This window comes from Astatotilapia calliptera, chromosome 9 (assembly GCF_964374335.1).
Source record: "Astatotilapia calliptera chromosome 9, fAstCal68.1, whole genome shotgun sequence".
NCBI classification, from domain to species: Eukaryota; Metazoa; Chordata; class Actinopteri; order Cichliformes; family Cichlidae; genus Astatotilapia; species Astatotilapia calliptera.
This window is the reverse complement of record NC_137430.1, coordinates 27,020,973-27,046,724: the sequence shown is the minus strand read 5'-3', so window position 1 is coordinate 27,046,724 and position 25,752 is coordinate 27,020,973. Positions and strand designations below refer to the sequence as shown.

General features: G+C 38.5%; 1 protein-coding gene across 2 annotated transcripts in view; it reads left to right on the top strand.

Moving 5' to 3' along the window:
- LOC113029339 (cadherin-18) overlaps window positions 1-24,106 on the top strand; it is a 94,327-nt gene extending 70,221 nt beyond the window's left edge. For both annotated transcript variants that reach the window (XM_026180171.2, XM_080306187.1), the window contains 4 exons: window positions 1,698-1,819; window positions 4,288-4,405; window positions 16,588-16,839; window positions 23,279-24,106. In XM_026180171.2, the coding sequence (XP_026035956.2) occupies window positions 1,698-1,819; window positions 4,288-4,405; window positions 16,588-16,839; window positions 23,279-23,784 (998 nt within the window). In that variant the 3' untranslated portion in view covers window positions 23,785-24,106. The remainder of the gene's footprint in view (window positions 1-1,697; window positions 1,820-4,287; window positions 4,406-16,587; window positions 16,840-23,278) is intronic.
- The last annotated feature ends 1,646 nt before the right edge of the window (window positions 24,107-25,752 follow it).

The following is a 25,752-nucleotide window of genomic DNA, read 5'->3' as shown; positions in this document are numbered from 1 at the left end:
AAAAGGGAAAATATTTTTCTAATCATTATTAAGAAAACTGCTTAAAGTCAAGTAATTAAAGTTTTGTAGTTAACCAAAAAAGGTGTGCAGTCTGTGGACTGTTTATATTTTATCCACGTTTAACTCAGTGCACCAAGATGCCTAAATGGGATTATTAACAGCAATACAAAAATAATCAACAGATTTAAACAGTCCAGTGTAAGTAATGGAATTAACAGTCTGAAGACTTGAGAAAACAACAGTGAAGGATAATATTTGCATATTGATTAGAATGTGCAGTATAATTTTTTCTTATAATTAACTAAAAAAATCAAATTAGTCTCAATTGTTTCAGTGTCCTTTCCTGCAGTGAAAATTAATTAAATCAATACATGCCCCTCTAACTCCAATTGCTATCAGGTAACTTGGATAATTTGTAATCACAATTAGGCAAATCTCTTGCCAGGCGAGTGGGATTCTGAATGCTAATGTTTCTTTTAACTTCTCTTTAGTATTCAAGGATACAGTTACATGCCAAGACACTGTCAAAAGGCAGAATGATAAATTTTTACCTCTTTGAATGAGCAAGGACACAGTGTCATCGAGACAAAGCACCAAACAGTTCACTGCGAACCATCCTGTAGAGATTTTATCCTGAAAAGGCGTGGGAATAGATGGACTGTCCAAACTGAGAAAGTGAATTAGAGGATGAACGTATGATAAAATAACATTTTAGTGTTTGGGGGTTTAAATTGGTAGTTTATGGTGGAAATATTGTCTTGGAATACCATTGGTGCAAAGTCAAATCTTCAATTAGTGGTGAAAAAAATGCTGCACAAGATAAAGTAAGTAAAGATGCAGGAGCATTCATTTAAATCAAAGACATGAACACCTGCGTTAACTTTGTGTGTGTGTATACATATATATATATATATATATATATATCTTTTTCTTTCACTGAAGGTTCTGCTGAGGAAGCATGCTATTTTTCAGCACTGTTCTGGTACACTCATAATGTAAAACATACTCGCACCTGGAAGCTACAAAACAACTCTTCTGTCAGTGACAGAGGGGCTGCAGGCTGCTGAGGTTAACTAGATTGCTCAAGGGCCCTTGCTGTGGGGCCAGAGAAAAATTACATGTGACCTGTATACTCCCAGTCATAAGAGTAGCTCAATCTGCCATTTTCAGACACTTGCATTATAACAGTACATTTAGCCCTGCTTTTTTTTTTTTTTTTTTTTTGCTTAGTACTGATGCTGTTTCAGGTGGTCTTCGTAGGTCATAAAAGCCTTTTTCTTAGACAATGTTGCAGTCTTGGACCTGTAACATCCTGTAAATACTAATGTTCTTCACATTACACAGACAGTAAAAAAATGTTTCACTAAATTGACTTTAAAAATTAACCATTGAGTATATTTTTTTAATCTTTCAAAGTGAATATTTTGCATGTAAGATGGGTTATGTATTATAACCAAGAACTACAACTGAAAAAAATGCCATGATTATATCAATTTTAATAAACAAAGTTGATTTGTGCAGCATTGCACCCCTCAATGCTTTTATAAGGACAAACCGACAGACAAAACCCATAAACAATCTAACAGGAAGAGCACACCATGCCCTAGTTTGAAATGTTGAATGTTTCACTTTGCTATTAAGGTTCACGCTTGGCTTTTATCTTTTTTGTCTCTTTTTCTTTTCTTTCTCTGCTTCAGACAATCCCAGCCTTCTCAGTCACGTTCCTGTAACTGTTCAGGTCCTCGATGTGAATGACAATCCACCAGAAATAGCAACAGATGAGGAAGTTATTGTCTGTGAGAGCTCAAGACCGGGACAGGTAAGTGTCAGGGACTCGCCTAGAAAAACACAAAAACACCTATTTCCGTTTTTTGGTTTTTTTCCCTCTACATCTCTGACTTCAAACATTAAAACATTCCTTCAAGTCAAAAACACCTCAGAAGTAAAGTGTTGAGCGCTGTCCATTAAGCACAGTCATTTCCCTGGCTACATGAATTCTGCACCGAACTGTTGTTTCCCTCAGCAGTTCGGGTTGCTCACCGAGAGCTGAGCAATAAGAGACTGCGAAGGCACTGGAGAGAGCTGCTTAATCATCCCTCATTCAAAATGAGTATCTCAGCAGCAAACCATGACAGCTCTAAATCGAAGCTCATTCCAATTTGCGCTCAGTAGTCTTTGATTCATTCAAATTAAGAAGGTTTTTGAGATACAGCGCGATCAGCAGCATGGAAAATGGCTGAAAGGCTGGTTCGGCAAAGGATGATGAAGTAAAGACTAGGAAGACACAACTAAATACATTTTTAATAGTTTTGAGCTGTTGGAAGAAAAGTTTGAAGAAAAGTTCGAATGAAAGTTTGTATTAAATTTGTATTAAGGTTACATTGTTGCCTGAGGGTTCTTGGCTCAGGGGATTAACTGGTAAGTATTATAATGCACCGAATGAGACAGCAGGATACCACTATTCAGAAGACAATGCATTTAAAAACTGAGCTTCTCATTAATGTTTTAGAATATGTTTGTATTTCTTTTTAATACCACAGCAATTCGATTTTTTTCTTTTTAATTTGTTGGAAGATGACAATCAAAATTTTGACACAATACCTCTTGCCAATAAAGAAGTAACATTTTATCACACCTATATTTAGTTATATATATACGTTATATTTAGTGGTACACACTAAATGGTTGGGAACTGGTTCTTATATAGTTCTTTTTTACTAACTGAGCACGTTTTTGCCTTTTACGGTACATTTAAGTTTAAGCTGATTTTTTTAAAGCTTGAGGTGTCCCATGGTTAGAATAAAAAAATGAGTTACTGTTACAGCAATACTGGCCAATTGCTAAAGGAGTAAAAATGCTTGACTTTTGTATAAGTGACCTCGTGTGTTTAACACATTTATTAGACCAATAACAAAACACAAATATTTTAGAAACATGTTGAAAATTAAAAATTACATTCAGCTATTAAGACACTTGTTTTCTGTTTAGGGATTATAGCAATAATAATTGAAAATGTAATAATGTTCTTTACTATTTTTTGGCTTTTTTTGTAAAACTGTATATTTGAAAATCCATGAATGGCAACAATAATTACATCTTAGCATTAGAAATGTAATTTAAATTAAAGAGCTTGCACATACTGGTGGATTAATCATTACATAAACATGAAGCACGAGTTTAGTAATTAGAAGTACTTTTAATTTAGTGCAGCTGTGGCATAAACCTTACGTTAGGTGGTGGTTAAGCAGTGTACATGTCCTTTTAAAAGTAGGGATGATAACACTTTTCAAGATGGGCTGTTTAGTTTTATAGGTGACTCTTTCAATGCAACAAATTCAGTGTGAATTCTCACTTCAGCAGTCACTGGGCTGTTCTGGTGTATAATTTGACATTGTGACATGTAGGATTTATTTATTTATTTACACTAAACTAATTTACTAATTAGATCAAAGACCACTGGGCATGTTCAGCCCAAAAGATGCCTACAATAAGAGCTGATTGTCACTATCTGCCAAACAATGGATTAATGGAAGACAAATTTGCACCCGCTATCAAACCATGCAGACATTTTCATGCTGACAGCAAATTGTATAGCTCCATCTTGTTTGCTAACATCCCACTGAGTTTTAAGAATGATCTTTTTAGCATGTGTCTGTTTTTTCTTACACTGATTAAAACGACAACAATTAGAACTTAGCTTTTGAGCCCTTAGAAGAAAGAGAGCTCTGCTCCACTCAGCCACTCTGTCAAGCATTACATCCACATAAGTACAAATAGACACAAAGGACAGAGGCTTGAGCAAGTGCACCAGGAGAAGAAGAAAAAAAATGCCCCTAATCTCACATTTAAACTTTTTCTCGGTGACAGAGGGTATCAGGTCATTGTTTTCTCTCCTCACAATCATTTACATTTACTCACTGTGTCTTTTACCAATTAAGCGTAGTAATCTGACAGAAGTGGCAGTAAGGTTGCCCCGAGAGCACGTCTTTCATTGTTAGATTCCAGCTCCCCCTTGCACAAGCCAAAAGCTCTCAGATGCAAGTGTCACAACTAGATAGTCTCCTTCGAGCACCGCACACAAGTAAAGAAAAAATAGTTACATGAGCATTTGGCTGTAGGTCAGAGGCACTCTTGACTGTGACTAATTATGATCAACAAATCACAAGACATGCTAGAGAAACTAAATCAGCTCCTTGTCCTCTGTGCAGAGTTAGTGTGTGGCAGATAATTAAATGTTGCAGGTGTCGTCACTGGAACGTGATTTATCCTTTGTCTTGTGAACAACAGGTGATCCAGACTGTCACAGCAGTGGATAAGGATGACTTTGCCAACGGACAGCGGTTTTCCTTTGCTTCACCAAGCCAGCTACCAGTTAATCCCAACTTTACCCTTAAGGACAATGAAGGTAATCAAAGTGATCAATATGTTTGTTTGCATTCCTTATGAGTTTTGCACTCTGCCTACAGAGATATCCTCGTTGCTCACGCTTCGAGATCCAATAAGCTGCACTGATATTCCAGCACCTTGGAGGTGCAATAAAAATATTCTCTCTGTCAGCTGGGTATGGTAAGCATCTGAAGACTCAAATGCTGCCAGTAGTACCTACTGCGAGTCAGGTTTGCATGAAACATAAGCATCATAGAGGGTTGGCATGTTTGAGCATTGTGTTGTCAAATGGATTACCTGCTCAGGCACTCTCTTTCCACCTCATGTGTGCATTATTTTGTTCCAGCCCAGGGCCAACAGTGGGTGTTACCATGGCAACAATTTCAGTCTTAGGGGAATACCTAGCCCTGGGTTGGTCTGCAATCACAGGGCTTTTAAAAGCTCTCAGCCTGAAGATCTCACAGTTTCCCACTGAGAAGAGGAGTTCACAGCACTCCAGAAGAATCTCTGAGCCAGAGAGGGGCATAAAAACAGAGAGGAAGGTAGTATGAGAGAGATCAAAAAAATCAATGTGATAACCAGAGATGAGTCTGTTTAGCCCTTGGTCCAGTTACTTCCCACCACAAGAATTCCCTTGCCTACTTCAACTACATTAAAGTGCAGAGGGAAGTTTTGCTGCATTCATGTAAGTGGCACTCAAAGACATCCCTCACTCCCTGCCCACCTCCACACCTAAGGGGTACATAAATCAAACAGGGCAAAGATCGACTTTAGCACTGCTCCAAAAAACATTTCAGTGGATACACAGTATAAGTAGTTAATTTGGCTCCTGTTTTTTTTTAGCAGTTTTACACATGACATGCATACAGAGCAGCTCTGCAGTCAGCTATTGAACCTCCAGATAGTGGTGTGGTGCAAGAGTTTTTCAGAGGAAGCCAGAAAGTTTGAGTTTGCTATAAATCCTACAACTGTTTTAGATATGTCGGTGTGTGTGTGTGTGTGTGTGTGTGTGTGTGTGTGTGTGTGTGTGTGTGTGTGTGTGTGTGTGTGTGTGTAACTGTCCTGGAAAAACACTTGTTAAATATAGTTCTTATTTTTGTCACTTTAAAGGGTATGAAGACATACACCTCCACTGTCACAAAAACATCTCTTGCTGATTTGCCATATGCTGTGTTGAAGTGACCATATTTAGCGTTTTTGGGTTTTACCTTAGGGTGTTACATTCCTTTTTTGTGCACATTAAAAGCCTGCCAGGTAATAAAGCCCAACGTTTTCGGCAAAGGGAGAAAGCAGTGCAGACAAACTGCCTGCAGGGCTTCATTAGGAGTATATAATTTTCTTCTTCCAAATGTTGTGAGCAAACAAGTTTTCCTGGCTTCACTCTTGGCATCTGAGTTACTGAAATGCGCAGTGGATTAATTTTATTTTTGATGGCACTCTTCAGTGTTGGCACCTTGTGCGGTTAATGTGGTTAAAGTATAAGCTGAAATTTTATGCCCATACCTAAACAAAATTGAAAGAAAGTGATCTAGAACTACAACAGAACTATATAGGTTCTGCTTTGGGCCATGTTGCTTCTCTCTACAGAGTTTTATGACATGTGGCTTGGTTGTTTAGTAGTCTTGTGTTTGGGCCAGTTCCTGTTTGGAACAAAGGATTAAACTTAGCTCTTGGAGTTGTACTAAACATGCACTGATTACAAAATGTTCTTGGCTGATTTCAAATATACTCTTAGTGTGACTTGCCTATACCAATTTCGCTGATTTCAGTTTTATTTCTAAGAAACAGTAACTGACAGCATATATGAACAAAACTCAACTTTTTCTCTGTGGAAACTTTTTCATAACAAAGACATTATTAAAATTAACAATTTCCCCCAAATAACTTACAGGATCCTCTCTCACTCTCACAACTGACAATATATTGTTATCCTACTGAAAAGCAACATAAATAAGGATCTGAAAATGAATTGCTGTACACCTGCCTTTACCTGACATATTTTACCTTACCGATCAAAAGCAGGTGCATCAGATTTATACAACAAAAACCAGATTCTGTCACACATCATTTTCCAATATGTTTATAACTTCACCAGGTAACAGGACATTGACCCTTTCTCTTCACTTTTTATTCTAAATGCTTCAAAGCTAAGTTCTTCTCTTGACTCTAGAATTTTTATTCGTGGCAGCTTTCATCTTTTACTGTTCGCTGCTGGCTTGTGGCTGATTCTGAGCTCTCGATAGCTTTAGTGTTAGCCACTTTTCCTTTGTTAGCTTGATTAAACTGTCCATGTGCATTTGCAAACTTTGTTTCTTCGTTCACTTTCGTGCTAACAGCGTAGCATGGAGCTGTGAGGGTTTGTGCGACTGTTTACCTCTGTCACAGTGCACATTTTCCATGTATTGGGTCGCTTGTATGAAAGGATGACCAGCCAGTCACTAATCCGAGCTTTAAACACTGGAAATCAGTTGAGTCTGGTCAATTGATGTTCCTGAGATGCACCTGGGAGACAGAGGAGAAAGGACACTTGCCAAAGGAGCTATTATTAAATTTCTTTGTGGAAGTGTTTTTGTCTTGAGTGTATTACCTGGAATATGCCAAACACAGTGGGAGGGTGTCTCTTTAAACAATTCATTATTATTAATATTGTTATTGTTAACATTATTTATTAATGCAAAGCTAAGAAAAGGGACAACATCAAGCTGTCACAGTGAGACAGTAATTCTTTGCTTTGCTCTTTGCTTTTGTTTTTTTTATTGTGACAGGGGTATTTTATGGTTTTGAACTTTAGAAATAAAATGATGCTCTTCACAGCAGACAGTATCAAAGTGTAAATGCATAGTGAGGTGAAAGGGGCAGTCAACATTTTCTTTGGTGCCTGCTTCACTGTAAAAGTTTAATCCAGTGATTTACAGACCTTTGGTCCTGGCAGCTTTTCTGTGTAGGGATAAAAGCTCCTTATAGGGTATAACAGGGTAAATTGGTTTCACGTTACAGATAAGAGTGATTCACAGCCCTTCTTGGATCTGAGTCTTTTGAAAGATCTGCTTGTATTAGGGAAACCAGGGCATCTTCCTGGAGCCAGGTGTTAGAGGCTAGTGCTTCATGGGTAATGCATGCCTGTGACTATTAAGATTGGCGAGGACTGCATCATTCAAGTTTTTAAAGCTTTTGAAAATCTACACGTCCAGTCCACATACCCATCATTTGAAAATATTTCTCACTCTTGCAAAATGATTCTTTCAAAAGTTCTTAGATTTATTATAACAGAACCGTCTGCAGTAAAATATTCCCAAAGCATTAAATAAAAGGAGCTCTTCATTCTTGAAGGATCGATGGCAAGAGTTAGGGTTTTTTTCATGCTGTTTGAGTAATAGTGCTTTTCATTTTAGATTTCGTTGAGATTTGAGTGCATACCATCTCAGAGGCTCTTGGTTTTTGACATAGTAGATCTTTTATATAATCCCATAAAGGATCACCCAATTATGTGTTATGGCATGGAAAGAGTTTTTTAGAGATACATTATACTAAAAGGAAGAAAATCACATTACACGTTATACAATAATCATAATTTGTAACTTTCAAACCTCCTAGTATTTCCCCGTTATGTTAGCATAGAAGTACTAATGACTATCTTAACTCAAGATGTGCAGTTGTCCAGATGAAGGATTGACACCTCCAAGTTCTCTCGGAAGCACATGTGCTTCTATTCCCACATAGCATTGAGCTTACCATTTGGCACTTTCTGATCTTTTAATTCGCTTGCCTACTCATTTATACTACAATTCCTTGTCCACTTAGAATGATTCATATCACCTTTTATTCTAAAGTTGTCTCTCATCTGCATAAATCGCTCTCTGAAATGTTAAGCTGCTGGACTCAGAATTCATGTGGTTTCAGTTCGCTCAAATATTAGAGCCTACATGTGCTGCACGCAGAAAATGGTGTAAAAAACATATGCGTAGCTTTTTGCTTGCGCTCTGTGTTAGAAGGTATCTGCCTGCTCACGATATATGAGTGAGAGTGAGAGCGAGGCACAGTGAGCTATACTGTTGACTCCACTGTCTGATAATTAAAGTAAGCTCTTCACACTCAAAGCAGCTTCTTTCATTTCTGTTGTAGCAGACCAACAGTTGGTAGCAGCTCTCTGCCAAGGCCTAATACCCCCCTCTGTTGTTGTGCAACTGATGAAAATCCCTCTCAGTCACTCACACGGCTAACTCTCTCGTGACCTCCTTTCCGTCTCAGTTACCATTTGCACAATGGATCGCCATGAAACGTGAATTATGGTGGCTTTGTGCCCAGATTTTTGTGTGAGAAAAACAGGTTCAGCTGGACTCACTGATATATTTTTAACTAATTAACCAATTAGAATCCACCCTTTCATTCCTGATATTTAGTATTCACTTGAAAAGAAGATGACAGCTAAAGTTCTGTGTGTGTTTTGGGTTTTTTTTTCCATCAAGCTATTTCTTTACTTCACCATATCACATCTAATATCATATTACTGCTAGTGCGCTTCCTGCAGAGATGTGCAACAGCACTGGCTCTGTTTCACAAAATCACATCAGCAAAGAGGTTGAGTGAGGATTTTTAGCTAAAAAGGAAAACACAGATTTAGTCTTAAAATTAGATCAGTGCCTTCTGCTTGCAGTGGAGCTGAAGCCAGGACACCTGAAATACTGAGCTGTCATGCAGACGTGTTGATGCAGCTGAAGTGGTGGATGCACTACAATAACTGCAGGTCAAACTCCTACAGCGTATTAGGCACCATTAAAGCTGAAAAGCAAGGGGATGCTTCTGCTCAGCTGCTCTGGGAAAGCACTTTGTGACAAACCTATTCTGTTAAAAGCCCTTTAAATATAATCAACTTGACTGTGCCTACATTACAATGACTGAAAATTGAATGCCTCTTTGATCTTGTTATCTTTCACATTGTGATGGCATTTTCTTCTAAAAAGGCAATTAAACTAAGGCTATCATCTCTGAATAAGCCACATACGTAAATAGATCAATCGATTTCTGAAAGCATCTTCTTCCACTATACAGAAGCCGTTATAATATTTCAGTTAATCAGCCGTTCTGAAAGTAACGCTGTCACGCCACAGCAATATGGGACGTTTAATTAGCTTTTATGTCATTCACACTTCACTTGCAATTGGTGTCACGCTGCTAGATTCCCAAGCACCTAGTATCTGCTGAAACAGCATTGTTTGTGTAGACCTGTCATGTGCTGCTTTGTCAAAACCTATAGCAAACAACTAAACGCTGTCACAAACTCACACTGAAAGATTTGATTAGTTTTCCTTTTATTCATTTGAAGTTCAATTGGTTTTCTAAATGATCAGTCGTAACATTTTCTTGGCTTTGCCCTTGTGTCTGTGAGTTTTTTGTTTTGTTTTTTTCATCTATATTTTCTTAACTCTCCTAACTACTTCCATTCTTTTATTTCGAAGGCTGATCCCTCAGGTTTTTAATTCCTCATGTTCTTCTCTTCCCAACCTCACCAGTGTCTGTTTAAGGTTATCTGTGTCTTATCGCTCTTCTCCCCAGTGTGTAGTTTCTCTGTGTGTCTTTCCTACTGTAGGTCTTTGTCAAGCACTTGTGCACCCTTTGTGTGTTTCCTGAGTTAGTCTTTTTCCCCTGTTGAAAATTTGCTTTTTCCTTGTGGATTTCTTTCCCCCTGCAACCCTGCTGCAGGCTCTTTTGTTGTTTCACAATGTTGAGATTAGAGTTCCTTTTAGTCATACCTCCTGCCAGTCAGTCTAGCTTTTTTGTTTGCAACTGGGTCCATTTTTTAAACTTAACACAAAATCACGGGGGCAAAAACTCATATGCATAAGCTTATGTTATCATGAAAGGCCACAGCAGTCACGTTTTATAATTGAACAAATGTGATGCAGTAACAAAGAGGTGCACAACGGCATCCTGCAAAAGTAAAAAGATGAACCCATAATTAACTAAACATGCAAAACACAACCCTTTATCACACATGATAACCGTAAACTCAAACACAAACTGCTATCTGTTGTCACTGAACATATTGTCATAAATTAAGTTGAGTCCCATTAATCTTTGTTCAATATAATGAGGAGTCATGTGAAACAATGGAAAGAAGTGTTGATTGTGCATGAAATGTCTTATATTTTCTCAAGAAAGATATGTTAGGGCACAGTCACATAAGCCTAGACACAAGTCGATGATCCCCCTGGATGACTGAATGACAAAGAGGGCAGTGCAGCAAATCCTCCTTGCGATTACTTGGAATTCCTCTGCAAAATTCCCATGGTCGCCCATAGTTTGGAAGATGCCAACCTGTCTGAAAACACTTGCCTTTTATTCTCCAAACTACAGTGAAACTTCAAAAAGTGCAATACAAAGTGGATACAGAACAATCACCTCCAAAATAAATGTTTGTAGTTACCTACAACTTTTACTTTGAAAGCAAGCCTTGTCCATTTTCACTGGACTTCACTGTCACTCAGCGAGTAGTCTGCCAGTGTCATCCTTGCGAACCACGGGTTACTTTGGTAACCTGCTACCAATCAAAAAGAGGCTTTTAGTGCACCATTGTATACCTCTTATCAATCAATGTCATTTCCACTCACCAATCAGTCATACAAAGCACATTTTTCCTTTACAACACTTTCCCCTGACTTAGTCTCCAGGCCTGTGTGAATGGGACTTTGAAATCAATTTCACAACAACTGACAGAAACCTTGCACTTAGTTGTCAAACAAGCATTTTCCCCTTACAACCAGTGGCTATCAGAAGGTCACAAAGATGTCTCTAGGAGCGTGTGATTGAAATCTAACCTAACCTATATATTTAGTCTGATTAGTCTCATTGTACAGTTTCTCAACCCAGTAACCTTTAGCAACATCGAAGTTTACCGGAAGCCCACACACACGGACCAGTACCTCCTCTTTGACTCCCATCACCCTTTGGAACACAAACTTGGAGTAATTAGGACCCTACACCACCGGGCAGAACATGTTCCCTCTAAGCCTGAAGGAAAAAAGAAGGAACACACACATGTAAAGGAAGCACTCAAAACGTGCGGCTATCCTAAATGGGCGTTCTTAAAGTCAGCAAAGAGGCACAGAAAAGAAGACCAGACACCAGCGAGGGGGTTTACAACACCAACTCTCTGCCATCTATAATCCAGTTTTGAGATCCCTTCCCAGACGCCTTAACGCCCACTCACATCCTGGCCCATCTGACCTCAGGAATTCGCATGATAAGGTGGGGCCAGGTTTCACAATGAACACACCCGAAACTCTGGCTGATTGGGACCCACACCCAGTTTCACACCTTGGCTCAGGCGATTAGAGGATCATCAGGGGGTCCTTTTGTCCCTCTGTGGGGGGTCACTCCCACTAGGTTTATATCTGGGACTCTCCACCATTTGACCTTAGAACTGAAGAAGCTTCTCGGATGAGAGGTGAAACGTCTTCAAGCAACTTAAAGAAGTCCAGACGCTTTTCTTTGCAAGCTCCTTTGACTACGATGACCTGGATGACTGAGAACCTTCACAGACAGTAGTTTGGTTGTTAAACTGCTTGCCAGCAGACATTAACCTGGTTAGCTTGAGCTACACTACATGAAAATCCTCACAGTTTTAGTATTTTCATATAGTACGCCAGAGCATATAAGCCCTCCCACAATATTAAATATTTGGTAGCATTATAGTTTCACAGTGAATTATAACCTTAATTGAATTGGCAGAAAACTGTGTTTCTGCATTATTCACTCAATTTCAAGTGACCTTATTTTCTCTGATAAAAGCTTATTTGGAAAAAAGAAAAAGCACCTATTTTGTTTAAATAGGTCATAAGACATTGTGCTTATGATGTGCTACCATACCACATTAAAAAAGTTATTTTTTCTGCCTTTCTTTGGAAACTAGCCAGTGTCATTCATCTGTGATAAATGATACAGTCTCAGCATCCAAAGTAAAAGAAGTTTCAGCAGCATTGAGTGATTTATAAGGTGACACAGGGATTGGTGCCTTGTGCCAAAATTGTCCGATTTGATTCCACGCCTTACACTTTGACACACTTCTTTACTGAACCTTATCAGAAAGTGTTTTTAATACTCTTTGATATTGTAAATTAAACTGTTATCTGAGTCTCATATTATTGTCTTATGAATTAACTGTGAGATTGTAGCCACAAATTCAATATACTGACACATCATACTTACCCTTAAATTAATTAATAAAAGTATTGCTGAGTCTGTAACACCTAAATAAACATATTTTCTTATTGTTTGTATGTATAAGCCTGTACAAACATCTGCAATGACTGTAATCATTAACTTTAAGTACCCACGTTTGCTCTGTGACCCAGAATATATTTTTCCCAAAATAGTGGAACTATAGAACAATGTTAAATTTCAAGTGGCAGCTAAGAAGAAAGTTCGTGCTGAATCCCATCAGCGGCACCTACACACACCCACCAAAGTTCACAAGGAATCCAAGTAAGTGCATGTGTAGGCAAGTGTGAAGTCTGCAGAGATGTGGTTGCGTCGCATGTGTCTATTGTTGGTTTATTTTAGCTCTGTTTTATTTTTTCAGGCACACTTCATATGTTCTATAGAGCATCAGAACAAGGATTCCCTATTCACACTATGAACATTACCAATAGGAAAATACAACCCTGAGCACACAATTGAGTTCATAATTGACTCATTATTGAGTAAAGACATTGCCATTAACTATCCTGATCATCTCTGCATGTCTACCAAACTTATTTGATAGGTCTTTATAATAACCATGATTAATAAACTGCAACATTGTAGTGAGTTAAACTGCAGTTTTCATCTGTTTGAATAGAGAGCAGTTTCACTCTATCTTTTATTTTGTTATTAATCATTATTAACCCTTAGATGTCAAACACAACATCTCTCACAGAACAACAGCACAAATGGTGACCTTGGTACAAACTGACACTGGCAATTTCTAAACAATTACAAGTGCATCATAAAATATTGTGTGTGTGTATTGATACCATCAGAATGTCATGGCAGCAGTGTCATAACTAATGATTAATATTAATGCTGTTATTTGTCATTTCATGGTTAAGAGCAAAATAAGGCAATAATAAAGTTTAAATAACTGGCTATTTAAATTTTATCATAACCACATTTTATGAAACTTACTTTTTTCTGCTGTAAAATTTCTGATGCACTGTATAATAAATGCCTTATCTCAAAAAAGGAGAGACTGGAATGAATAAGTGGCACAAAGTTATGTAAGTGATAACCAACATCATGCTAATGCTTCTGGTAAAGTAAAAAAAAAAAAATAGGCCATTTTAAAACCCAGTGTAAGGAGGCTTTCACCATGCTGTAGCAGACACCAGAAAAAAAGGAGCATTTTTTCTAGTGATTGCCAAAATATAACTTTCCTAATACTTTCCTAAAAACCAGATCTTCTCTCATTTGCTGTTTGATTACCTGTCATGTACTGCAAGAAATGCCACATGGTATTGGAGACGCCACATGGTTAAACTGAGACTTTACGAAAGAGTACTGTGTTTCCTCTCACGTGGATTCAGTGTGCTTGCAGATGGCCCTTCTCGCTGCAGTATTAATCAACAAGCACAGAGCTCTCCTCCACCCACCTGTGATGACAGGAGGTTTAATGTGAAATTAGCGTGACATAATTGATGCGAACTTCCTCGCTGTGGTCTGTACAAGGACCTATGCTGCTGTGGAACTGTGCTTCAAAGTGCACAAGCTCTGTTGGAGAACATCACTTACACAGAGCTTGTTTGTCTCTGTGTGCTTTAGCCTCCTTCTCCATCCTCAATACTCCTTCCTTTGGCTCACACATACATACATTCCTCCTCCATTCATCCCCATGCATCGCCCTCTTCTGCTCTCATCTTCCACCTCCCCATCTTTCTCTCTTGTTATTTGCATCTCTCACACTGCACTCTCTCAAAACCCCCACCCATCTGCTTGCTGATACAGTGATACTGCGAGTCTGACTTAATAAAGCTTGAAGTACGTGTTGTCATTCCAACTGTCGATCATTATAATTATTCATAGATGGAGCAGAGATTGGAGTGGGAGGCGAGGTCTCTGAGCAGCAGAGCGATAGTACAGCATGGCGGAGGTGTTTTCACTGAGTGCAGAGAAAAGGTTGCCCTTGTGCACGATTCAGCATTTTTGAAACCTGAAATACTTCACGAATATGTATCAGCATGCAATGTGTCATCTGCTAGTTTCTGGGAAGCCAGTCATGTGAGGCCCAAGTTATTCATCCAGGTAGCTGATTCACCCATGCTTATAGCTAAAATGAACAGGGATGGCAAAGCTGGTTCTGTTCAAGGATAGTACTTTGATACATCATCATCATTATCTTTATGTTACTATACACCTACATGTCTTACGTCCAGTTATGTGCAATACCTTAAAAGTCCTGCTTATGCTGCTGTCCTAGTGTTCATGTTACATCTGTTAACGTTTCCAGATTTTGCACACCGATGCACGTTTGTCTTCAAATTCATAAATCTACCGCCAAATATTAAGATTTGCACTAGTATGTATCGCACTTAAGTTGTTACTTAAACCTGCAATGCATCTCTTACACTGGAAGAGGGGAAATTCCTTTTCCAAATCGAATATACAATACAACTATCCAGTTTTATGTGTAGCTCATATTTTAAATATGTATTTGTCGTTATGCACACACCTATACCAGCAGCAGCTAAGTTGTCATTAATATCCCAAAGGAATTAAAAATAAAAGATCTCTAAAGCTTGGTGAAGCTGCAGCATATAATTATATATCTGCATAATAATCTGCAACTGATGCCACCTCAAAACCCTCTGTTCCCATTAAAAATCTATTAATGGAATTTACTAATAAGGCACTGTGTCAATTTTGCAGATTAAAGGCATAGACACAAGTATTTATGCAGCTGGCCGTTTTGGGAGTTTCCTTTTTGGAGCTCAAAATCTTGGAAGGAGAGTTTTCCAATTGGTCATGCAAACCTGATTTACTATCCTTTGTTGTAGGCAGTTTACGGCAATTTTATTGTTTTTGGAATGCCAGAGGCATCAAAACAAGTGTTTTATTGGCATGGGTGAATCCCGTCCTGTTGCTCTTCACTTAGTCATCCTGAATGTTTGAAAACCAAGCCTCGCATATGAATCTTTATCAGAGCTTCCAGTATTATCCAGAGAATTACTTTTTAAACCCTCAAGATCACACACAGCTCAAATACAATTTCTTTGAGAAGAATTTGCTCTCTATCAAATTCATATTGAATTTCCTTCAATTACCTTTCATTGATCTGAATTGCTAAACTCTTCCAGTGGAGAAATACACCAAGTAAACCTGAGCTTACATTATATTGTATATGTATTTTTCTTATTAGATGACTTGCTTTCTCAGTGGTTCTTCTTATATTTTGGCCCACTACTTTGATGGTGTTGACTCATTGAAAGTAAACTTTGTTTAAAGATGATTGTACTCTTGGAAGATGTTGTTTGAATTTTTGTGTCCTGCTAATTTACTTTGCTTTGTAAATCCAGCCCTTAGATTTTATATATCTGTAATTTCATTATTAAAATAAATATTTGCTACTATACTCCCCAGTCTGTCCAATAGATGTGGTGAGTGCACACGATTATAAAATGGTACATTCAGGGTAAAGGTTAGTAAAATATTAATGTAATTTCCAAAGATGATTTTTCAGTGATTTTGTGTGTCTTGTCATTTGCTTCAGTTTTATTGCTCAGCCTTGCTATAGAACCTACTAGAAGTCTACCTCATTTCCTTTTTTCCCCAGCCTTTTTACTTTTGTTTATCTAAGTAACATGTTTCATTGACAGAAATGTTTCTGCAAGGGCCAAGGTGATCTGCTCTTTTGCAGCACATTAAAATAGTAAATGAATACCTTTGAAATGAATTAGCTTTGGCACACAGGAAAGCTGTAGAGTTTGTAAGAAATCGACCAGCTTCAAATACTTCAAAAGAAGAAGAAAAATAGCATTCACAATACCCAGTGAATGCTTTTTTTGATGTATTTAGCTAATGACACTTATACATAAACAGGAAATTATATACTTCACAGGAAGAGACATCTGACTAAAAAGACATCTGACTAAAATGAGGAACCAGAGAATAAGTCTTTTTAACCAAGGACACCATTTTTATTAACTCTTTACTTTTGCTTTTCTTTTACAGACAGTACAGCCAGCATTATTGCAAGACGACGCCGTTTCAACCACCTGACACAGGAGCTCTACGAGCTGCCCATTGTAGTGTGGGACGGTGGGGAGCCTTCGTTGAGCGGAACCAGCACCTTGACCCTGCGGGTGTGCCCATGCCAGCGCCATGGCAGGATCCGGATGTGCCAAGGCGAAGCATTCCTATCATCAGCAGGTCTCAGCACGGGGGCCTTGATTGCCATCCTGCTGTGCATCGTTATCCTGCTGGGTAAGTTGGGACAGCCACTGTGGGGATTTCGGCAGGGGTGCGCTGCCCGGGGGCAAATATATGGAGGCCATGGATGGAGGAGATGGACCATAGAAGTGCAAGGAAGAGTGGGAGGTTTTGAAAAGCTATGACAAGGGCAGAGGATGAAAAGGCATGTGAGGACACAGGTAGAATCTGGAATGAGGGTAGAAAGAGTTAGAAGAAAAGGAAGAGCATGTGAAGGACAGAAGAGAAGGAGAGCACACAAAGAAGAGTTTAGAAGGAAGGTGACTAAAAAGGAGATGGGAAGGACAAAGACAGTAAAAGGTGAGAGGAATGATGATTGTAGGGTCAATACGAGAAGAGAGAGGCGGTGTGTACAACTGACAGGCTATTATGAATGACGCTGCGCCACTTGAAGACGGGAACTTTTTTAGTCTGAGGCAACTCGATTCAGAAAGAAATGTGAATCCAATCAATTTCTTTAAAATTGGGAATTTAGTTTGAGTCTTCTGTCTTACTTACAATCAAATCTCTTTTTTTTTAATCCTTCCATCACTCCCTGCAGGGAAAGTGTTTGACATTGCATGTTGTGACTAGAAGAGCATAGGACAAGCTTGGAAGGATATGGTGACAGCCAACATAGATACCACTCTGCTGATTTCATGTGTGAAGGATGTGTTACGCGCCACGAATATAAAAGACCATCAGAAATACATTGAAAATACACAGGGCTTATTTGGTGTTGCCAGCTTGTCACAGCACCGAGAAAACATGTCTTCAATGAAAATGCATGCCTTGTTACTATGGCAACCCCTCTTTGCAGTGACAGTAAGTGATTATATGTAAACTTGGAAATATGATCTGGCCGCATGAATTTAGAACATTGGACAGCAAGCATCAGAGGTCAGACCAAAAAATAAATAAATCTTTGACATATTTTGAAAATTCAAACAGAAGATTGAATGAAAATTGTTAAATTTACTAAAGGTGTGAGGATTGCTGCAAACCAAAGTACATCAGAACATGATTAGGAAAAACTATGTAATAACAAAGGTTCATCAATGCTCCTCTCCCCTCCTCTCTTTACTGATTGTCTGTGGACATTAGTGCATGAAGGTTATGCATATTCATACCAGCTTTCTTCGTCCTCTATGCCAGCCTCTGGCTGAGACGAACAAAAGGCCATCACCACTGTTTGGTGCAAACCCTTGAGTGAGAGACACATGCTGAATCACTAATCATCAGCACAAGAAAGAGCCTGTTTTGAACAGAGAAGCAAAGAGAACAAGGAAGAGACACAAAATATCACACCTGCTTTCTTTTTGTGTTTCACCTGTGTTGTATTTTGCTTTCACACTTTCTAGTCTCAGGTTCTTTGTCTCTCACGTAGCGCCTCTCGACAGAGGGTCACCCGAAGAAATTTGAGATTTTGTCAGTGTGTCCCAGTCAAAAAATAAATAAATACATTCCATTTTTCTTGCCTGTGTCGTTTTTCATAATTCAACATCTTTTCACCATTCCTCAAAATTTGGCACCTCTGCACCATTCTTTTACCAAATATAATGAAGAAGTAGCTTAATGTCGGATTGAAATGATGGTGCGCGTTCTCTAAACATGATATGCTCATTTTTTTAATTCCCCTGGGAGACTTCTTTTGCATGTCATACACTCCTGTCCCTCAGTACTGTCAGGCTAAGCATCTCAGTGTGTTTAGGCTTTGGTACTAGCATGCAACCAACATGTATCTCGACATTTACCGCATAATGACGTTAAACTTACAGGCCTTTAATCATCTTCCATTATATTGCTGTCATTGTGATCAGACCTCAGTGCAAATTAGGAAGAGCTTATGCACACATGGAGTATCCTAAGTCAAAGAAAGCAACACAATGTGCATGCACTGATTATTTTGAAACTCTTTGCAGCCTTTGAGAGTTTGCTTAAGCTAATTAATGTGCAATAATGAATATGCTATAAACCTTGGACCAGAAAATACAAAAATCTTTTTTTAAAAACATGTAAACTATAGCTAGCTGTTTAGTAAAGAGAAGTGCTACCAAATCAGTGTATCGCCTAAACACACACAGCGCACGCAGTTTCAGTTCTTGCTCATCTTTGCTTGTCAGTGTGACTTGTCTGTGGCTGATTGTTTTCTGTTTGTCCGATTAATGTCCGTGCTTTATCTCTGTGCCCTCTAATAAGCCATTTAATTAGGCCTGCAGCAAACCAGAAAGGGATGCAAACTAATGATTCAGCTGATAATGACCTTTACGCATGCCTTAAATAGCTTAAAATATTCATAAGCCCATCATTGTTTGGATGTAGTTTCCAATACTAATATTAACTCACTATGGAGGAAATAGTACACTATTACTTTACTAGCTGGGTTAAATGAGGAATTTTAGAATAATCTCTACAGCCTCCTTGATATCTAAACCCTTATGAGTTTGTACTGACACAGATTACCATAAATATCATTTCAAGGGTAAGATTTAAGTTCATTTTAGCATCTTATTTTATGTAATAAGCCTTGAAACTTGCCTTTCGTTTTAGTACAAATAAAATGGCTACTAGTCAAAGTGTCAGTGTTAATCTGATTGACTCATTCTTTTCCCTCAGGACTCCATCTCTTATTTACAAACCGCGTTTTTTTTTTTCTAATAATGATTTTAAAGCCTGTCTTGCATATTTGAAATATAAATAATGAACTCCATGGCTTGCATATTGATCCATAAAAATAATAGAAGTTCTGTAGCAATGTTCCAGTTAACCAAGTTTTGCTCTCTTTGACCTTTGGTTTGATGCTTATGAGTTTCCAGTTACTTATTATATCACACAGGGCAAAAGTTCTAAGCTACTACTCATTTCTTTAGTCTTGCTTCCAAGGAGCCAGACACATGGTCCATTGGTCTTGAGCAATAGGCTTTCTGAAAGTTTCTCTATGGACACTGACTGCTACTATTTCACTCATTTTCAGTCCAGTCCTTGTACCTGATCATTTTAGGAGGGATCACACAAAAAAGGAAAACAAACAAAAGCAAACTATTTGTGCTTTAGTTAAATCTATGAAAAAGTCCACAGATAACACAGTTTAACAGGCGTAACATAGTATCTCACAACAATGTGATTTCCAAAGACCAATTAGCCAAAGGTTCAGAATGTCTTGGCATGTTGTCCAGCATGTCATTAAAACGTTAAGGAAACTGGTTAACTAACTGGAGGATAACAGAAAGGCTGCTGTGCAGAAGTCATGGATTTACCTCCCCAGAGTCTGGACCTCAAAATTAGTGAACCATTCTGGGATCATCTTGACAGAGAACAGAGTAAAAAGAGCTTTGGGATGTCCTTCAGGAAGCCTGGAGAACTATTCCTGAGGACTAGTTAAAGACATTTCAAGTAAGATTGTCTAAGACGGTTCATGTCCTGCATACAACATGGTATGCAGGGTGCTCAGTTGCAGACAGGAAAGTACTGCAGAGGGTCATCAACACAGCCCAGAAGATCACTGGCTGCTCTCTGCCCAGCCTGGAGGCCATTGCAAACTCTCGGTACCTCAGCAGAGCTGGCAATATCATTAAGGACTACTCTCACCCCAGTAATCAACTGTTTGAACTATTACCGTCAGGCCGACGGTACAGGTCACATAAAACCAGGACAAACAGATTCAGGGATAGCTTCTTTCCCAGAGCTATCACCGTAGTAAATAAGCACAAAACAATTGAACCTGCTTAACTATACCATACTTGCCACTGTCACTATATTATGCTGCTACTCATATTATCATTATATGAATTTTGCTATTCTGTATATATCGTACTTATTATTGTTTGAGTACTTTGGTTGTTTTATTGTACTTTTTATATTTTATACTTATATTTATTATTGCATTTTGCACCAAGGGAGTGGCACTCCAATTTCGTTGTACCTTGTACAATGAAAATAAACGCTATTCTATTCTATTCTATTCTATGTTGAAGAATAAAGGTGTTCATACCAAATATTGACTTTCAAGCTTGTTAGAATTGTACAAATCCTTTTTTTGCCTTATATGTTGTATTTCCATATTGCTCTACCTAGTTCCCATTTTTCTAGCAAAATATTAGGAAATGAGCAACAGCTAAAGACTTTCGCACACTACTGTAGAAACCTAATTTTATAATACAACACAGTCACATCTCCTATAATCACATAATAAATGTGACTTGTGCAACAGTCTCTACTGTAACTGACACAAATCTGTAGACTCAAATAGTGCTTCCAGTGCCATGAGTGTTATACTGAGCAACACATATACCCTATAGCTGGTATAGGCTAGCCACATGGAATGACCTGAATAGCCCATTATGAAGCTTTAATGGAGAAAGTGTATTCCAATATAGTTTGCACAGTGGACAGGAATATACTTTAAATGCAAGTAGATCATGAACTGTGGAAACTGCTGTCTGGTGTATGAAATGCCAGCAAGTAATAAAGGTGCGTTTTCTCAGAGTCTCAGTAACATTTTTACTGTATCCTAAGGTTGTTTACCTCCAAATCACAGCGAGGCATTAAACTGCAGATAGCGCAAGAGAGACGTGGTGCAAAACAGTTTTAACCGTATCAGCTACAACACGTGCATGACAAAGTTAAATAAATAATCAAAAAATAAATTGTTTCCTTTTTCTGCTCAGTGATTTTCCCAAGTTGCCTCACACAGTCACATGGTGGCTTTGTGTAATTGGTTGCTTTAAACAAGCTGAGTGATAAGCACTGTCCCAGACAAATTGCATTTTTCACCCTCTATAACCCCACTTGGGCAAAGCACCAGGTGGAATAAAGTTTAGGGGGGGTTGTACAGATTAATCACCCTTTTTTAAAAATAAATTTTAAAACACAAGCATGGAAACACACTCAGTGGTGAAACTTTTAATGAATTTGAGTGTAATCACTTTATTCATCAGGTGTATGAGGGTATAGTGAGACAGTTTTGTGTGTGTGTGTGTGTGTGTGTGTGTGTGTGTGTGTGTGTGTGTGTGTGTGTGTGTGTGTGTGTGTCTCACTGCATCAAAGTTGTTATCTTGCCATTAAAAAAAAAATCAAATATTAAAGACATGAAAAAATGTCTCTTTATACATTTCACTATTTGAGTCCTCATGCTTAACTTAAGGAGGCTAGTTTAATTCAGATCCATAGATCTGATCTAATAAGAAGCCAAGCAGTGTTACAAAGTTGCAAAAATAAAAGGGTGTTTTGTGTAATGTATAGATTTTTTAATTCAGTTGAAACTCTGCACTTTGGTTTTACTTTTTTCTTACCTACAAAATTGAACTACTGGAATAAAGTCTCCAGTGGTTGACTAACTCAAGTTTGAAGAGAGGATGTTTTGAGGTACACTGACAACAGAACTGCTTTATAGTCAGTTACAGCATGCCGAATCTACTGCAATATGTATACAAAAAATATTTTGCTTGAATAGATCAGGTAAATGCATCGGTGCATCCCTGAGGTTATGAAAGCTGAATCCTGTTACTCTTTATCCAACACATCACCTTCCTATCTCTCACCTTGTATGCGTTAGGTGCCTCATCATTACAGGCCGATCTAACACAACAGTGTGTTGCTTTTAGGTGAATATAGAATATAACAGTTAGATGTGCAATGCCAAAATGCACAGTTTTTTCTCCTGGTAGCTTGCAATGCAGCTTCAGTGTGAAGCCCAGTCGGCTCTGCAGTAATACTGATATATCTCACTTGTCTGTGCTAATGTAACTTAATGAACTCCTTTTAGATATTGCACTGCTGTAAAAATTTTCTTCTCTCACTGAAGCCATTTTATTAAATAAATGTTCACGTTAACATATTGCTAAGAGGTCATCATTAACCCAAAGAAGTATAACTCTCATTAGCTGCAGTAACAAGTTTCAAACTCTAGCACCTTATCAAGTATTACTTGACTTCATGACTTCATTAAGAGTTGGAAAATATATTTTACACTGTAAGCTACTTGTCAGTACAGACATTTGGCAACATCAGGCCGTATTTCCTTTAATGTAGATGAGCAGGCACATTCTTTCTATTCACATAAAACTTAGAAGTCATTGCATGAGAAAAGTATTTGAAATGTTGGACATTTTGATTGAATATGAGGTTGAATTGGCTCCAGCAATGACTCTGATGTGCACATCGCCACCGTGTCAATCGTTAGCATTCAAATAATAATCAGGGATTCATTGCTAATGATTTCTAATGCTTCTTACTGGTATCCAGCTTTTTAGCCCCGTGTTATTTTAAGCATCCTGGTGGAAATTATATACTGTATATATGCCAAAAAACCCAGCTTTGGTGCAGTGATTTTTTTTTTTTAAGAAACAAACACATTTAACAGGCCCGATATTAGCACATAGCACATTAGCATCTTTTAACTGTCCTCACTGTTATTAGCACTAACACTGCAAACCATCTTTTTTCTGTGTTGCAGCAATTGTAGTCCTGTTTATTACTCTAAGGCGGAGCAAGAAAGAGCCCCTTATCATCTCTGAAGAAGACATTAGAGAGAATGTGGTCACCTATGATGATGAGGGCGGTGGCGAGGAGGACACGGAGGCTTTCGACATCATCGCTCTTCGTAACCCGGCTGCCGCAGAGGAGCTCAAGTTCCGACGGGACATTCGCCCAGAGGGGAGGAAACATTGCGGCCCGCCCCGCATCCATCGCAGCCCGTCTGTGGAGCTGGATGAGGTGGATGTGCATCAATTCATCAAGCAGAAACTAGTGGAGGCCGACATGGACACTAGCGTGCCGCCGTACGATTCACTTCAGACCTACGCTTACGAGGGTCAGGGCTCACCTACAGGATCCATCAGTCCTTTAGACTCACCCGGCACACATTCGGAGCAGGATTTTAACTATCTGGATAACTGGGGACCCCAGTTCCAGAAACTAGCAGAACTCTACGGAGATCCAGAGTCAGATGTGACGACCTAGTCTGTGATTTCAGTCTTGTTCAAACCAAATCTGTTTGAAATCCGTTTTTCAGATTTTCAGTGAAGGATATCAACAAACAGATATGCTAACTGTTTCAGTGGTTTCCAACTTAAACTGTTGAACTAAAAAGGACTGCTCTATTTTTATTTATTTTGTTTTTCATTTTGTCCCTTTGGATCATGGGTCGTTCATCTGGAAGCATTAAATCAGATTTTGAAAAGGAAAAACATAAATATGGGGAAAGGAAAATGATATTTTCCTTGTTGTATATTTTTTAATGCTCAATAAAGTCCTGAAATCCATATAAGTGGATATGTGAAAATTTGTACATTTGTCTTCTTCCTCCAAGCATGGATATAACAGCACAGCATGGAATTATCATGGTGGGAGGCATTACCAAAGCTATTCATGATTCAACACACAGAGGATGGTGCTGAGGCAGCCATATGCGCAACAATGAAACCTCCAGCAAAATGAGCTTACAATGTGTTTTGTTTATTTTATGTGGTTGTTAGGCTGACTTCTCACTTGTTAACTAAGAAAAAGGAAAGTACTTACTTATCCAGTTAACCATCTATACCCCAATAATGTTCGAGAGTCGTGAGAATTCCCAAAGAAAGAAAGAAATGGGAAATCTGGTGAACACTAAACACCTCTCTATTTAAGATTTATAATTTTAGACTTTCATCTCTTTCTCATCCTATTGTTCGTCTGACTGCACTATGTATTCCCTTATCCTCTTCCTCCTTACCTGTAGCCTCATTTCCTGAACTGAAGTCAGAAAACAGGCATCAGCATGCTTAAACATGCTTATGACCCTTCTTGCTCTGGACAGCTGACAACAAGGTGGCTAAATATCAACTGATGATGAACCTTTATGCTAGCTAATGTTAGGCTCAAGTATCCTAAAAATCACACTTTCCTGTAATAAGCAGATTGATTAAATTCCCACTTTGTAAGAGTTTATTTGCTAATTCCCTGAGTCTGACAATGTTAGAAGGTTCACTAACACTGACACAGCATTGAAACCAATAGAAAAGTTAAGGATATTCTCAGCAAATCATCATTCATATTGGTTAAAAGTGAACTGACTCGTCGACCTGTATCGGACTCATTTTACAAAGTTTAACAGCCTCATCCAGAGCAAACATATGTCGACGCTTCACATCTGAGGTGAAACACTGACCAGAACATTTAAAGTATCTCGGGTACAAATGTAAAACACTACAGAATATTTCATTGGCATATCTATTTTTTCTGTGTTGGTGTTATTCAAGTAAATTTAAATATAAGGTCTCAAAAATGATTTCATAGTTGCTTGTAGAAAATTGCTGGCCATCCACAGCAGTTATAGGGAAACAGAGCACATGCGGCCATAAAGGGGTGCAGAGGGCTCAGGTATATATATTTGCAAAGAATAAATGTACAGTGCGTCTGCATGTATTCACAGTGCTTTACTTGTTCCATATTTTGTCATGTTACAGTCTAATTCCAAAATGGATGAAATTCATTTCTCACCTTAAAATTCTACACATACCATAATTACAAAGATTATTAAAAAATAAAATAATAATCCACAGATATTCACAGCCTTTTCCATGAAAGTCAAACTCACTTGCGTTCATCTGTGAGATGTTTCTACAATTTCCAGTGTTACTCTGGCCTTTTCGAAGGTTCCCCCCTCTCCACAAATATTTCTGCAGCCCTTCACCAATCAAGCCTGTATGGCATAATGGCCAGATGGAAGCCACTACATGACAGCTCACCTAAATACCCTGGTCTGATCAAACAAAGATTGAACTCTTTGGTCTGAATGCCAAGTGTTATATCTGGAGAAAACCAGGCACCACTCATCATCTGGCTAATACATCCGTACAGTGAAGCATGGCAGTGGGGATGTTTTTCAGCAGGAAGACCTGTGAGACTAGTCAGGGTCGATGGAAAGATGAATGCAGCAATGTACAGAGA